Source organism: Prionailurus bengalensis, chromosome F2, assembly GCF_016509475.1.
Source record: "Prionailurus bengalensis isolate Pbe53 chromosome F2, Fcat_Pben_1.1_paternal_pri, whole genome shotgun sequence".
In the NCBI taxonomy this organism is placed as follows: domain Eukaryota; kingdom Metazoa; phylum Chordata; class Mammalia; order Carnivora; family Felidae; genus Prionailurus; species Prionailurus bengalensis.
Window position 1 is genome coordinate 13267085 of NC_057353.1, and position 14460 is coordinate 13281544.

Consider the following 14460-nt stretch of genomic DNA (forward strand, 5'->3'; position numbering starts at 1 on the left):
TATACACAAAGCATTGAGACAGGTGCCTAACAAGGACACAATGCATGTTAGCTGCAAATCTCATACTTCCTAAATTAGTAAATAAACAATGATGGTGAGAAAATGTATATTGGGGCAAACACAGGTAATGTGGAGAGGAGGAGCGTCATTATGTTTATTATCATCATCCATCACAGTCACTGGTAGTGAAGAGGCTATGATTATTTCTGGAAGTTGTAGGTAGACTTGTTCATGTCCCCTCCCCCCTCATTTGCTTCCTACAGATTTCAGACACATCGATGCCTGAAACTTTTTGCATTGTCCTCTACTATATGCTAAATTATTAATTTGTCAGGCTCCATTTTTCCCCTATTGTTTTCATTCATCATAAATCATGATGGTTATGTTTATTGTGCATAGAAGTGTGCCCTCATAATCCCGGATCGCTTGATGTCTTAAACACTGGGTCAACAACAACAACAACAAAGGCTTCTGACTCCCATTTTTCCCTTTTCCAAAATAACGGACAGAGGTGGAACCTAAACAATGAATGTTTTTGACCATTTCATTAACCCAGATCCCGAGGTTATTCGCGTGTCCCTACTAGAATTTCAAAGTTACCACGCAAGGATTTTTCCTGGGAGCTGTAACTGTACTCAGTTAAAAACATAGGTTCTGGAGGAACGGTTCAGAAAAAAGGCAGTTAATTGCAAAAGATAACAAACAACCCCCCCCCCCCCGCCCCGCCCAACAAGCAAACAAACCAAACCCCACAACTCCCTTTAATGCCTGAAAGAATGACCTGCGCACAGTTTCCACGTGTAGGGGGGAATGTTTTAAAAATGCAAAGAGCTCTCCCTTTCCTGCTAACCTAGCACCGAGGGCCCAGGAGGGCAGCGGTAGGTTAGAAACGGGGTTTCTGTGCCAAGTTCTGAAGAAAGCCTCTTCTGTGACAAATGGCCCCGAGGCTTGCTGTCTGCTTCTCCGGCGTGCTCCAGCTATTTGCGTAGTAACACCAGGTACAACTAATGTGCCCATGAAATTTGACATTGGGCCCCGATGAAACCTGGTCCTCGCAGACCTCCTCCGCGCTGGTCTATTAGGTGAGCCAGAGCGAGCGGTGCTCCTTGGGATTCGTGGAGAGTTAGTCCGGGATTTTAACTCTCCGGGACGAGGTCTTCTTTCTTTCCAAGCCCTTCTCAAACAATTTAATTTTCTCTGAAAAGAAATCGTCTCCTCATCCCGGAAATAGTCTCCATTTCTAGAAAAAGCCACTCATTGTCTTCTTTCTCTCCTGGTCCTCTCTCCTCCCTGGCGACAATTGCAAAGAGCCTTTAGTGGGAAAAGCTACGCCGCGTCTCCTCGCGGAGCCCGGGTTCACCCTGGCGCTCCGAGCCCGCGCTGCTCTCCGCCGCCGCTTCGCCTCTAACCAAACCAACTCGCTCCAACTTTCCGCTCCCGGGCTCCAGCAGGGGCGCCCTCTGGGCCACCGACTGCGGCGAGCAGGAGCGACCCTGGCCCCGGGACCCCAGAGCTGCGCGCCCAGCTTCGGGCCGAGCAGACGCGCCCGCTACCCCCGGCCTCCCGAGCTCGCAGCACCGCGGTCTCCAAGCTCCGCCCGGCGCTGCGCCGCGCCCGCCCTTGGCTGCTGGCCTCTGGGACCCGCGTCTCCGGACACCAAGCCCTCTCAACTCCCACCCTCTCCACCCCTGGGGCAGCTCAGTAAAACCCAGTCCCCTCCTTTGCGCGCGCCTCCGACCGCCCTCCCACCCCCTAGCACGAGCCCCGGAGAGAAAGCGCTGCCCGGGTCTCCCCATTACACCGGCCGCCGAGGGTCTCCACCACCACCAGCCGCCCTAATTCACGCTCATTCATATTCATCCTCGTTCTCATTCTCTCTCTTCCTCTGCCTCTCTCTCCAAAGACTCCTAACAAGACAGGCCGGGCCTCCTCGGTGGCACTCCCTTTCATTCATCGCCTCCCACCACACGCACACGCACACACAGGCGCACACACACACACACACACACACACACCCCAACCCAGACAGCCCACTCCACTTTTCAGACGCCCACCTCCTCCATACTCCCCTCCCCTAAACAGACTTCCACCCACTCACCATCTGTAGCCTCCCTTCCGCCCCCCGCCCCGCCCGCCCGGCTCCCCCTCCCCAAGAAGCAGACCTGCACAGTGGGAGGCAGGGACCCCGCCAGACGCTCGGGTCGAGCGCGCCGGACTGACCTCTGCCCGCCCGGGAAACTAACAAAGGCGGTGCGCTCGCCCGGACCCCGAGAGCCGCGAGCGGCGGCCGCGCGGCGGGGCGAGCCTGGGCCGGGCCGGGCGAGAGCCGGGCGGGGGCCGCTCCGGAGCGGGGAGCAGCGGCGCCGGAGGACGCGGATCGCTCCCCGCGCGCGCCGCTCGGACGCCGCCGGCACCATGGGCTGCTGCACCGGGCGCTGCTCGCTCATCTGCCTCTGCGCGCTGCAGCTGGTGAGTGCCCCGCGCGCCCCAGTCCCGGGATCCGCGCCTGTCCTGGGACTGGCCTCCACGGCCCCCGCCGCGGACCTGCACCTCCCGGCGCGGCGCGTGAGTGCCAGCCGGGGGCTCCCGCCGGCCCCCGCCTCCCCGCAGCCCCGACCCGCACTGCCCTCCGGCCCCGGGCGCTCAGCGGGAGGGCGCGGTCTCCCTCTGGGCCCCGAGCTCTCGGGGTCACCGCGCACCCAGCGGACGTCGCGCCGAGGTCCCGGGGCCGCTGCCGGGGCGCTGGAGAGCGAGCGATTTCCCCGCCCCTCGGTCGGACCACTGGCTTTAGCACAGTCTGCTTTCCTGCTGAAGTTTCCCCGGGGCTTGTGGGCTCTTTCTTCTCGGGATGATTTTTGTTCACATTGTTTAATTAGAAGGCGCGTAAGAGTGCTCAGGTTCTGAGGACACAGAAACGGCCTGAACTCCTAGCTCAGACTGGGGTGATTCTTACCTTCCGCAGTTTGAAAGGTGGTGGTCGAGGAGTCTCGGATCTCCAGGAAGGAGGTCTGGCTGTGTGGTTTTAAACAGAGTATTCCAGCCCCCGCGCTTCCAATTTCCCTTTAGATTTTGTTGAAGTGTTGCACGTTCAGACAGCGACAGACTGACAGTTGTCATCAGGGAGAGAACGAGTGAAAGGCTCCTTTGGCACAGTGGCTTGCCAGGGGAGTGCATGTACTGGGGGGTGAGAGATCCAGAGTGAAGAGGAAAAAGGCTTTCATTTCAGTGTGTGTGTGTGTGTGTGTGTGTGTGTGTGTGTGTGTGTGTGTTGGGAGGCTGCTTTTCTTAACATATGTCTATTAGGGACACAGACGGGCCCTGTGGTCTCTCTTCCACAGTCACTTGAGGTCAAGGCTACAGACCCATTGTGTCAGACTTTTGTATGTGAGAGATTAATAGACATCTCTCTTACACTTAAATTCTGTAGATGCTCTGCCAAGCCTTCTTCAAAGTGTTTGTTTTTGAAAGTTACGTACATTAACTAGCATGTTTTTCCTAGCAAGGGGAAAAGCCTTCCAGTGAACTTTACTGACTAATGTCAGCCCTTCCAAGACTCATTAACTGAGAGATGAAATAATGCTCTTTCTTTAATAGTCCTTGTTCCTGTAAATGTATTGAAAGGTCTCACTCTTGCCTCAGTGTTCCACTCTCCCATTAAAACCTCCCTCTAGATGTGCTCTTCCTTGTTTACATAATACATGCATAGTTTATGTATTTATAGAGTTGCAGTCAGTGACGACTTTTCTTTAAGTCCATGGGATAGTCCCTTCTGTCCTGTTAAGTAGCACAGGACATAGTACATAGTTTCTTGAAAAAATAATTTTAAAATTCATTTGGACATGAATGTTTCCTTTCACTAAAGAAAGGTCATAGGATAATTTACAATTTGGTTATTAGAAATGAACATGGCTTTGGGGCGCCTGGGTGGCGCAGTCGGTTAAGCGTCCGACTTCGGCCAGGTCACGATCTCGCGGTCCGGGAGTTCGAGCCCCGCGTCGGGCTCTGGGCTGATGGCTCAGAGCCTGGAGCCTGTTTCCGATTCTGTGTCTCCCTCTCTCTGCCCCTCCCCCATTCATGCTCTGTCTCTCTCTGTCCCAAAAATAAATAAACGTTGAAAAAAAAGAAAAAAGAAATGAACATGGCTTATAAATAGGAAAAACCGAATAACTATTTAGTCAACTCTTGAATATGCAAGATTGTAGTCAGGCACTCTGGATCGTATAATGGCATAATTCTTTCTGTTGTACATGCAAATTACGTGTAGGAGTTTTTGATGCAGTGGATTTATCAATACAATTGTGATTTCCTTAGTTGATATTACAGTATTTGTGATGAAAATATGTTTGGCGTTTCATCTATCAGCCTGGAATGCCTCCACTTTCCACATATACCTCCTCAATTGATACAAAATGCAACATACTCTTCAAACTTATCTCAAAATTCTGTCTTCTCTATGAAGGCTTTCCTGGTGCTCCAGGTAAAATCAATCACTTCTTTTGTTTGAATTGCATAGCACTTTGCCTTTTCCTCTGTTGGATCACATTTCATCGTCTTAAATTATTTTATTTACATATATCTCTCATCTCTAGACTGTAAGCTACCTGAAGATAAAGATGAAACATTATTCATCTTTGCAAACCTTGCAAGTGCTTAAGAGAGCTCATATCAGGAGCTGAAAAGTTATCTGCTGAATGTTTGACTCTTAAAATTATCTTTTAAGAAAGGCACCCATTTCACTAGTTTGCAGATAAGGAAGGTGATACAGAGTTAAACAACTTTTCCAAATCAATAGTTTTTACATGGTAGAGACGGGGAGAGTAAACTTTTAATAACTGGATCTCAGACAAAACAAAGCATGTATGTATTATATTACATGTATTATTACATCATGATATCGTATATAATACATTATATATATTTAAAGGATGTGTAGTGCTCGCTAGACAAATAATAATGATGATGACGTAATGTTCTTTGTTGTAAAATTTATATAGCCCATTAATTCTGGCAGAATCTTTTTGTTGAATTTGGTATACTCTTGGTTATGTAGATCTGATATGAATGCTGGTTAATGTTTTTATTTACTTTGAGGAGTAATAGGAAAGTGACACAAGGAAGCCAGTATTGGAATTTTACTCCTTCCGGGACCTGATGTTGGTTCACAGCCTCAGGGAACCTCCCTGGGTGAAATTCGAAATGGCTCTCATAGCAAACTGAGGGCTGATGGGGGGTGGGAGGGAGGAGAGGGTGGGTGGCGGGTACTGAGGAGGACACCTGTTGGGATGAGCACTGGGTGTTGTATGGAAACCAATTTGACAATAAATTTCATATATTTAAAAAAAATTAAAATAGACTTTTATATACACAGGTTGTTATATATGAACCTCACGGCAACCAAAAACCTAGATTAGATACACAATCTATATAGAGAAAATAATTCAAACATAACACTGAAATTAATTAAAAAACCAACCAACCAACAAACAAAATGGCTCTCATACAGGGAAGGCAAGGAGAGACCAAAGAAAGAGGCAGGCCACTCCGGATTGGTAGGTGGCAGATTCCTAAGCAAGGTGACTTATGTATGAAGTGGCTACAAGATGAGTAGATCTCCACCCCTGCCTACCAGAATCTTAAAAGTTTAAATGGGGCCTTAACTGGGTTCATCCACGTGTACCATCGCGAAGGTCTCAACAACACATTACTTTCTCAAGACTGTGTCCTTGAAGTGACTCCCACAGTGGGCAAGATGTATATTCCAAGGACGGGAGAAGTAAGGAGCCTTGGATAGCCCTGGCCCAGCGTAAGGGGCAGCTGGCAGTCATGTCCTCTTAGTGACCTCCTCCTTCAGCAGATGCTTTGCTGAATTGGGTAATCATTTTCACATGCTGGGAAACTTCAGTTTTTTTGTGTGCTATTGACAGGATAATGGCATAGCACATTTTAGGTTTAATATGTATTATTAGAAAACCTTCTCCATGGCTTTCCTAAACATAGACAATCAACAGAACAGAGTTACACCCTGATTTGTTTAGCATTTGCCAATTTCTTTGGTGTAAATATTCCCACCTTGGCCAGTTTGAAATACCATTACATAGTATTGCTAGCATACAGCTAGAATAGGCATAGATAACCTCAAAAGCAGGTGAAAGTAAAATACAGTAAAATAAGAAAGGATGTGTTTTTAATATTTATTACCTCTATTTTAATATTATTTATTTAAAATTAAGGTTATATTATTTAATTGTTAATAATGGCTCCATTTAACAACAGGGTCACAAAATCCTAAAAATATAAGTGACTCTCTGAGCCATTGTAAGCCTTGTCCAGCATACCAGCGGGTAGAACCGGTAAAAACCAGGGAAAAAGATCTAGTGTTCTTTCCACTGAAACCAGCTGTCATTTTTTCTCTTTCATGTTTTTTTTTTTTCTGCTCCCACCAACTGTTGGAAGTTGGAGGTTATGAAGCAGTAAATAAGAGTGGGTGTTGAGAGGGGAATGGCATTTGGAGCACACATTTGCTGAAAAGAATCTACATGCTAATGACTAGGAGTAACTGTGCAGGTCATTAAAAGATGGCCCATTAGCTCTTTCTAAAAGTTAAAGAAACAAGGGAAGGTTTTTATTATCTCACTCACATTTCCTCCAAGCCCAGCTCCAGAGTGAAACATCAGACTGGGAATAAGAAGAATTGGAGAGAACTCTCTTGCAGGCTAGTGTATTTGGGTGAGCTTTTGGTTTGCAAAATCTCAGTCCTTCTTTCTGCTTTCTTCATTCTGCTGCTCTGCCCATCTCCCGTCATTACTTTGTCTCCACAGTTCTACCCCTAAGCAAATTTGTGCACTATGCCCCAGATTTTACATTCATGTTCTAAATTCTGCTGAACGAATTTAAAGGGAAATTGAGAAGCATGAATGCATGTCCATAGAAAACTATGCAAAGTAAATCTTTTCTGAAAAAGCAATTCACCACTGTGTAACAGATTCATCGAGTCACCCAAGAACATTTAAATTCATTTGTTGTTGTTGTTGTTGTTGTTGTTGTTAAGAATACTTTTCATTTTGCTTGGCTTAGAATAATGTGTATTCTATTATCACGTATGTGTAATCTAGAAATAAAAAAGAAACAATTATATGCTTAGTAAATTACTTAGTTGCTACATTTAAAGAAGTCTTAATTGCATTTTTGAAAGCCAAAAATTGGCTCCACATATCACTTCAGAGCCATCTTCTTATAGTGGCCCCAATGAAGTGTTGAACTTCGTGGTTGGCAGAGAGCTTTAGACTTTTTTTTTTTTTTATATATCTCAAAGAGGTGACTCAAAGACACTTTCAACAGGATTTCTGTCCCTGGTTGTTGGATTACCAGAGCTTTATTGCTACTTGCATCACTTTATGGAAAGGTGACAGCCATAGTGCCTATTAGGCCTAATAATCAGTGGAACAAAATTCAACTTTCCCTTTACATATCTGTAGTAACAGAAACCTTTAGAAGAGTTATAGAAACCACACAGCTTTCAACACACAGATAGGCTGTATGTTTTCATTTTAGAGGACATCCTCTCAAGTTAAAGAAAACTCATTTTGGGGTTTGTTTTTGTTTTTGTTGTTTTTAATTTCTCACAGAAAAAACCATGTTAACTTTCTCTCCATCCCACATTCAAACTATCTTGTCACCACTGGTGACTCTTTAAGGCTGAACTAAAATGTGTTGAGAGGTGTCTGAATGATGATGGTGTGGTTGTGGTAACATGTTCTAAACTAAGTTTTATGAATCGTAGCGCTCAGCTGGTCTACATATTTGGCAGTGGATACAGAGATACATTTATTTTACTGTGTAGATACAATGACACTTTTGCTTTAACATGTTTTTCGTTTTAATAGCCCTTTTCTCCTGTGAAGTATCATTGTTAATCATTCAGTTTCCATTCTTTTTCTGTATTGACAAACACTGGTTTATCTTGTGAAACCTAGGAAAATTTAGGGAAATTAAAATTATGGATAATAATGAGACTTTAGTTATAACATGATTGTTGAAATCCTTACAACATTCTGCATTAGTGATTTTTTTAAAACACATCCAGATCCATTTATAGCTTTCTTGTTATTTAAGTATACATTCAGAGTATTGAATTTGCTGGGGAAATACTGTATTCTTATGGTTTTGTCACAGGTTGAATTGTGCCCCCCACCCCCCAAATTCTTATGTTGACGTCTTCATCTCTGGTAATTTAAAATCTGATCTTATTTGGAAAAAGGGTCATTGCAGATGTACTTAGTTACGCGAGGCCATATTAGTATAGGGTGGACCCCTAATCCATATGACGGGTGTCCTTATATAAAGGGGAAAGTTGGACACAGGTATGCACACAGGAAGCATGCCATATGACGAAGAAGGTAGAGATCAGGGTGATGGTTCTACAAGCCAAAGTTTGCCAGTGAACCACCAGAAGCTCGGACAGAGGCATGGAACAGATTCTCTCTTATAGGCCTCAGAAGGAGAGAACTCTGCCAAAACCTTGATATTAGTCTAACCTCTAGACATCTGGCGTCCGGAACCATGAGACCGTATAATTTCTGTGGTATTGTGTCATGGAAGCCCTCACAAATGAACACTAGTGTTTATTTTTTATTTTCTTAGGACATGAATCACATGTTTCTTTGAGTTTATCTCTTTGTGTATGTGCTAATTCTTTTACTGGATTTGAAGTCCACGAAGGGCAAAGACTTTGATCTACTCACAGAATCTTCCACTATACCCTACAAAGGGTAAGCACTCAGTAAATATTTGGAGAATAAAATGATGCATAAATGGATAGCTAAACTTCATCGAATTTTTTAATGTGCCAGACATTGTTCTAGGTACTCTACCTATGTCTATGAAATCATATAGATTCAGAAATTAAGGCAAAAAGAGTTTGAGTAACTTGCCCAGAACCATGTAGCTGGTAAATGATGGAACCCGGGTTCAGATTTGGAGTCTACACTCTCTTTAGTGCTTCTTGCAATTGAAATGATAAACAAAGTTCAACCAATGTTCAGAGTCCCTAAGCACTGAGTGTACCAGTGTGAATTATGTCGAAGGGCTGAAGGGCTGTCAACAAATATGTAAACAAAGATTATCTAATCACAAATGTTGTCAAGTGTCATTAAGATGAACAATGTCCTTCGTAGATGGGGTGGTCTGGATGACTTCCCGGAATTTGGAAGCGGAGTCTGAAAGAATGACCAGGAGTTAGTCATGCAAAGACAAGGGAGCCATTCTCAGCGGAGGAAACCAAATAGGCATAGTGTCTAGTTTTAGAAGAGCAGGGTACGTCCCCAGTTGTGACAGAAGTCTGGTGTGGCTAGGGTGCGGTATGAGAGCGTGCATGCAGCGAGATGACATTGGACACACGCCGTGACACCTGATTTCTTTTAGGGAGCAATGTGGATCCACTGAGCCAGGCTATCATGTGAGTTATGTTTGGAAATACCCTCACCGCTGAGTGGAGAACAGATCAGAGGGAAACGAGAGGAAATGGGAAGCGGGATGCTCTTCTGTTATTCTGAGCAAGAGATAATGCAAGTCAGACACGTGTCAGACGAGAACAGATGGGGGAGAGTATGGACTTGAGACACGATGGAGGAGGTAGAAAGCCTAGGACTCGCTGTGGGGATTACCTCCCCATCTTGCGCAACAATATAACAGAATATATTTTACTAACAATGTGAGAACTGGGTGTTGTGGGGGATGGAGGTGGAGGAGGCGTGTTTGTCTGGGGACATAAGGGTTCTGGGTTGGACACTTGGAGATTCTGATACCTAAGGCCAAGTAACCGTCAGGTCTATGAGCCTGGAACTCAGACGGTAAGACTAGACCAAATACTCAGATTTGAGACTCGCAAGCAAGATTGGTATTTAAAACCCCGGAGGAGAGAGTGTAAGGATAGATGGGGGTAGTATCAGAAACAGGACTCAACGTTGTAAAACTGAGACAATGGAAATGCGCCAAGTGTGCCAAAATGGAAATATTTGTATGAACCTGTTATTTTATTCTTCATAAAATGTGAAGTGCTCTTGATTTTTTTTAGACATTTTCTCCAGTTGTGATCAAATCACTTTAATTCTGGTCACTTTCGTGTGGATTTTTGTTTTGCCTAGTTTTTTGTTTTGTTTGTTTTGTTTTGTTTTCCCCTAAGAGAATAGTCCTTATCATAATATTTTGAGAAATAAATTGCTTTCTATCCCTAGAACTTCATTAGTGCTTTCTATTTAAAAAAAATGAACTGCTTTGTTCATATTTTTCACCATCCTGTCACGAATTTTACAATGTACATTTTGGGTGTCTAGGAAAGATTTGAACAATTATCTATCTATATACATATATATGTGTATATAAGGAAGAATTTCAAATAATTTCTTTTCTTTTTAAGTTTATTTATTTTGAGAGAGAGAGAGAGAGAGAGAGAGAGAGAATGCAAGTAGGGAAGCAGCAGAGAGAGAGAGAGGCAGAGAGAGAATCCCAGGCAGGCTCTGCACTGCCAACACAGAGCCTGATGCAGGGCTCAAACTCACAAACCCATGAGATCATGACCTGAGCTGAAATCAAGAGTCAGACGCTGAGCCAACTGAGCCACCAAGGCACCCTCAAATACTTTCAACATAAGTAATATTTTTCGAGTTTTTATTCAAACTCTAGTTAGTTAACGTATAGTGTAATATTGGTTTTAGGAGTGGAATCTGGTGATTCATCACTTATGTACAACACCCAGTGCTCATCACAAGTACCCTCTTAATGCCCATCACCCATTTAGCCCACTCTCTGCCCACCTCTCCTCTCCTCTAGCAACCCTCAGGTTTTTTTTCTATAGTTAAGAGTCTCTTATGGTTTGCTTCCCTTCTTTTTTTCCCCTTCCCTATGTTCATCTCTTTGGTTTGTTAAATTCCACATATGAGTGAAATCATACGGTATCTGTCTTTCTCTGACTGACTTATTTCGCTTAGCATAATGCACTCTAGCTGCAACCATGCTGTTGCAAATGGCAAGATTTCACTCTTTGTGTGTACACACACACACACACACACACACACACCACATCTGTATCCATTTATCAGTTGATGGACATACGGGCTCTTTCCATAATTTGGCTCTTGTTCATAAGAAATTTTGACTTCATATTGCTTAAGATTTTGGTATTAGAGACAAAAATGCACATCAATATAAACTTTGCATGGTTTCCTTGCAAGAGTTTGCATGAGTGGGCAGAAGAGGCAATAGATCTATATATGTGTATTTTGACTGTTTTCCTTAAGCATTTTTTTTTTTAATCAGGGGAGGTATATCTTGCTTAAAATAGCAGGATTTCAAGTACTTAATAGCAATTACTTATTAAAGATAAAAGCAAAAATCAGAACAGAAAACACAAAATCTGAGGGCTTTTAAAATAAGATGACAAACAGTAGACGAGTGTATCTCCCCTTTCTCCCAAGGCCCCAGTGTTCAAATGAAACAATAATTGTGCTAGGAAGAAAAAGATGGGGCAAACAGATGACCAGCAAAATTGCAGAGTCCAGTAAGATATGAAGCAGAGTGTATTTGAGAGAACAGAGCCTTAATCTAAGGCCATGTGCTTTGTGCACTGCATAGAGGTGTTCTTGTAAGAGCTGAAATCTGGCATTATCCTGCTTATTACAAGGGGCACCCTGGAGTGGGGCTGGAGCATTGGGCACCTTTGAGGTTTGCATCTTCAGAGTTAGCTGCCTCATGCCATTGTGGAGAAGATATGGAATAGGAGAATAAATACATTAATTGTTTTGAAAGGAAAGTTGACCGATATATAAGTTAGGATTTATAGTAGTTTAGACAACAATGAGGAGATTAAGAAGAAAACCGCAAATGATTATGTTTTTCAAGTTTATTTATTTTGAGAGAGAGAGAGGGAGAGAGAGCGAGAGCGCACACATGGGAGGGGCAGAGAGAGAGGGACGGAAAGAGAATCCCAAGCAGGCTCCATGCTGTCAGCGCAGAGCCCAATGTGGGGCTCAAACTCACAAACCATGAGATCATGACCTGAGCTGAAACTAAGAGTTGGATGCTAAACCGACTGAGCCAACCAGGTGCCCCCCAAATGACTATTTTTAATTGCTTATTTTGATTTTCTTGTAATACTTTTTATGTTACACTCGAAAGTAATTTTGACACTATAAGGTGAGATTTTCAAACCTAATTTTGAAGATGTTCTTTATGTCAATTTTAGGGAAACCGTGTGGCAAATACTTGATAAGGTGAGTGGACCTTCCTTCATAGGTACTCAAATATTCATGCTTTTAATCCCCATTAACACTAATTGGTATTAATGTGTGTGAATCTTCATGCATTTACCACAGAGTATAACGTTAGACTAAAAGATAGCACTTTATCGATGATTAGTATTCAAAACACCGGTTAAACGGTAGTACAAGCAAATGCTACATGGCACAAACTAATTTACATTTTTAATTTGGTACATTTTGCAAAGATACCAACATAAAATGGGACACAGGCCCTAAATCCCTTTAATAGAACCTTTTGATCTTCTGGTGTTGGTAGAGAATTGGAGAACAGATAGTTTAAGATGGGCATAAACAGTTCTTGTGAAAGCATTTCATCTTACTCGATGCCATAAGGTGAGAAAGATGAAGCTTTGAACTGCTGCATTGCTGTTGTGTTTGGTGCTGGTTAGAGAATCCCCAGTTCCTTGATTTGGAGGAAGAGCATCTTGTCTATTGGGAACAGGAGATAAGGGGGAAGGCCAGTGGGCAGCAGGGGGTACTGACAGAGGTTCTCAGGATCAGAATTAGATGGTCTGTTGTTAAGGGAAGCAGGGCAAGATCGTGGCAGTATTAATGATTTTGTTCTTTTTTTTCCAGTTTTTTTTTTCTTTTCTGCATAGAGGGCTGCTCTTTAGAATAGTTTTCCTGATTAATTGTACTCCTGAATTAAAAGTAGAATTAAAATCTCCACTCCCTTCACGGATACTTGCATTATGATTGCTTTCCTACAGACACCCAGTTCCTTTATTAACAAGAAGTATTGCATAGGATTTTAGCTATCAGATTCTCGTAAGAGATATGAGCTCAATGGATGTGATGATAAGTCGTAAATATATTTCTGACGGTTTCTCTCTATTCCAGTAATTAGAGACGTGGCTGTACTTTGCTATTGATTAATATGTAGTATAATAAGTGCTTGCATGTGGCAAGCCCCAGGCCATAGAGGTTGATTGGTTAAATTGGTTAATTAAATTGGTACAAAGAAGAATGTTCTATACGTGGGTTATGTTTCCTGTACCAATAACTAGCTGTAACTGATCATAATTAAGAAAATGGGAAACCTAAAATTCTCGTTAATGGCAGTTCTTTATCAATTTGTATTTCAAATATAAATTCTCGATGAGGAAGGTCTTCCAAATGACAGTTTATAAAAGGTAACCTATCTTAGAGTTGAGGGGTCCTCAAGAAATTATCTACAACTGTCTTTAGCACCATGGCAGGACTATGCATGACTCTTCAATACTGACCTAGTGATTCTCAAATATCTCTGAGAATGGAAACTTTTACTGTTAGCAAAGTCGTCCTTATGTTTAAATCGAATTTCTTGGGGCACCTGGGTGGGTCAGTCGGTTAAGTGTCTGGCTCTTGATTTTGCTCAGGTCATGTGACCTCTAGACTGTCATGAACCCATGGTCCTGAGATTGAGCCCCAAGTCAGGCTCCAGGCTGGATGTGGAGGCTGCTTAAGATTCTCTCTCCGCCTCTGCCCCTCCACCGTGTGTGCACATGCGCATCCCCGCACCCCCAAAAATAGATAGAATTTCTCTTGCTTCAATTTCTAGCTTCTATTCTACACATTTGCCTTTTATCTGGATGAGGAATAGCAGATACAGGCAGTGATGTTCTGGAGCTGGCTTGTTCTAGCTGGGGAGAGTTCACTGGTATGTTTCTAGAAATTCTGCAAGCCGGTTGTTAAACCCAGCCTTTATTAAAAATTAATTGCGTAAACTTTAAATTAAATTAAATTAAAAATGCAACGCTTCCTGATTCTGCATTGTACTGTTAAGCTGTGCTGTCCATTGTTACTGTAAGGTAGAGATTCCATATAACAGGATGCTATTGAGCATCTCTTTCAAGCTCTGCATCCAGTGAGATCATACTGGTAGCTAAAAATCTATCATGGTGGAAGTATTTACATCATGAAGATACACAAAACCCACAAATCAGGCCCTCCTGCCACCCCTCAGAGCCAGTGATTAAACATTTACCAGCATGCAACTAGTTAGGGGCTTTCCTCAGAAGAAAGCCAGTTTTCTTGTACAAGGAGGGACTGACTTATAAGCCCTTGATGTAACTAATTAATGCATGAATAGAAAGTATATTTCCTAACCTAAATGTTTTATTTATTGCTTTAAGTGCATCTGTAAGATTGTTTACACATGATGGAG

At 43.2% G+C, this 14460-nt stretch overlaps 1 protein-coding gene across 2 annotated transcripts in view; it reads left to right on the forward strand.

The window, feature by feature from the left end:
* The first annotated feature begins 2320 nt into the window (after positions 1-2320).
* The window catches only part of NKAIN3 (sodium/potassium transporting ATPase interacting 3), a 608729-nt gene continuing 596589 nt past the window's right edge, over positions 2321-14460 (forward strand). Inside the window, exon 1 of one of the 2 annotated variants that reach the window (XM_043601142.1) lies at positions 2321-2469. In XM_043601142.1, the coding sequence (XP_043457077.1) occupies positions 2416-2469 (54 nt within the window). In that variant the 5' untranslated portion in view covers positions 2321-2415. The remainder of the gene's footprint in view (positions 2470-14460) is intronic. The other variant, XM_043601143.1, reaches the window with a different exon arrangement.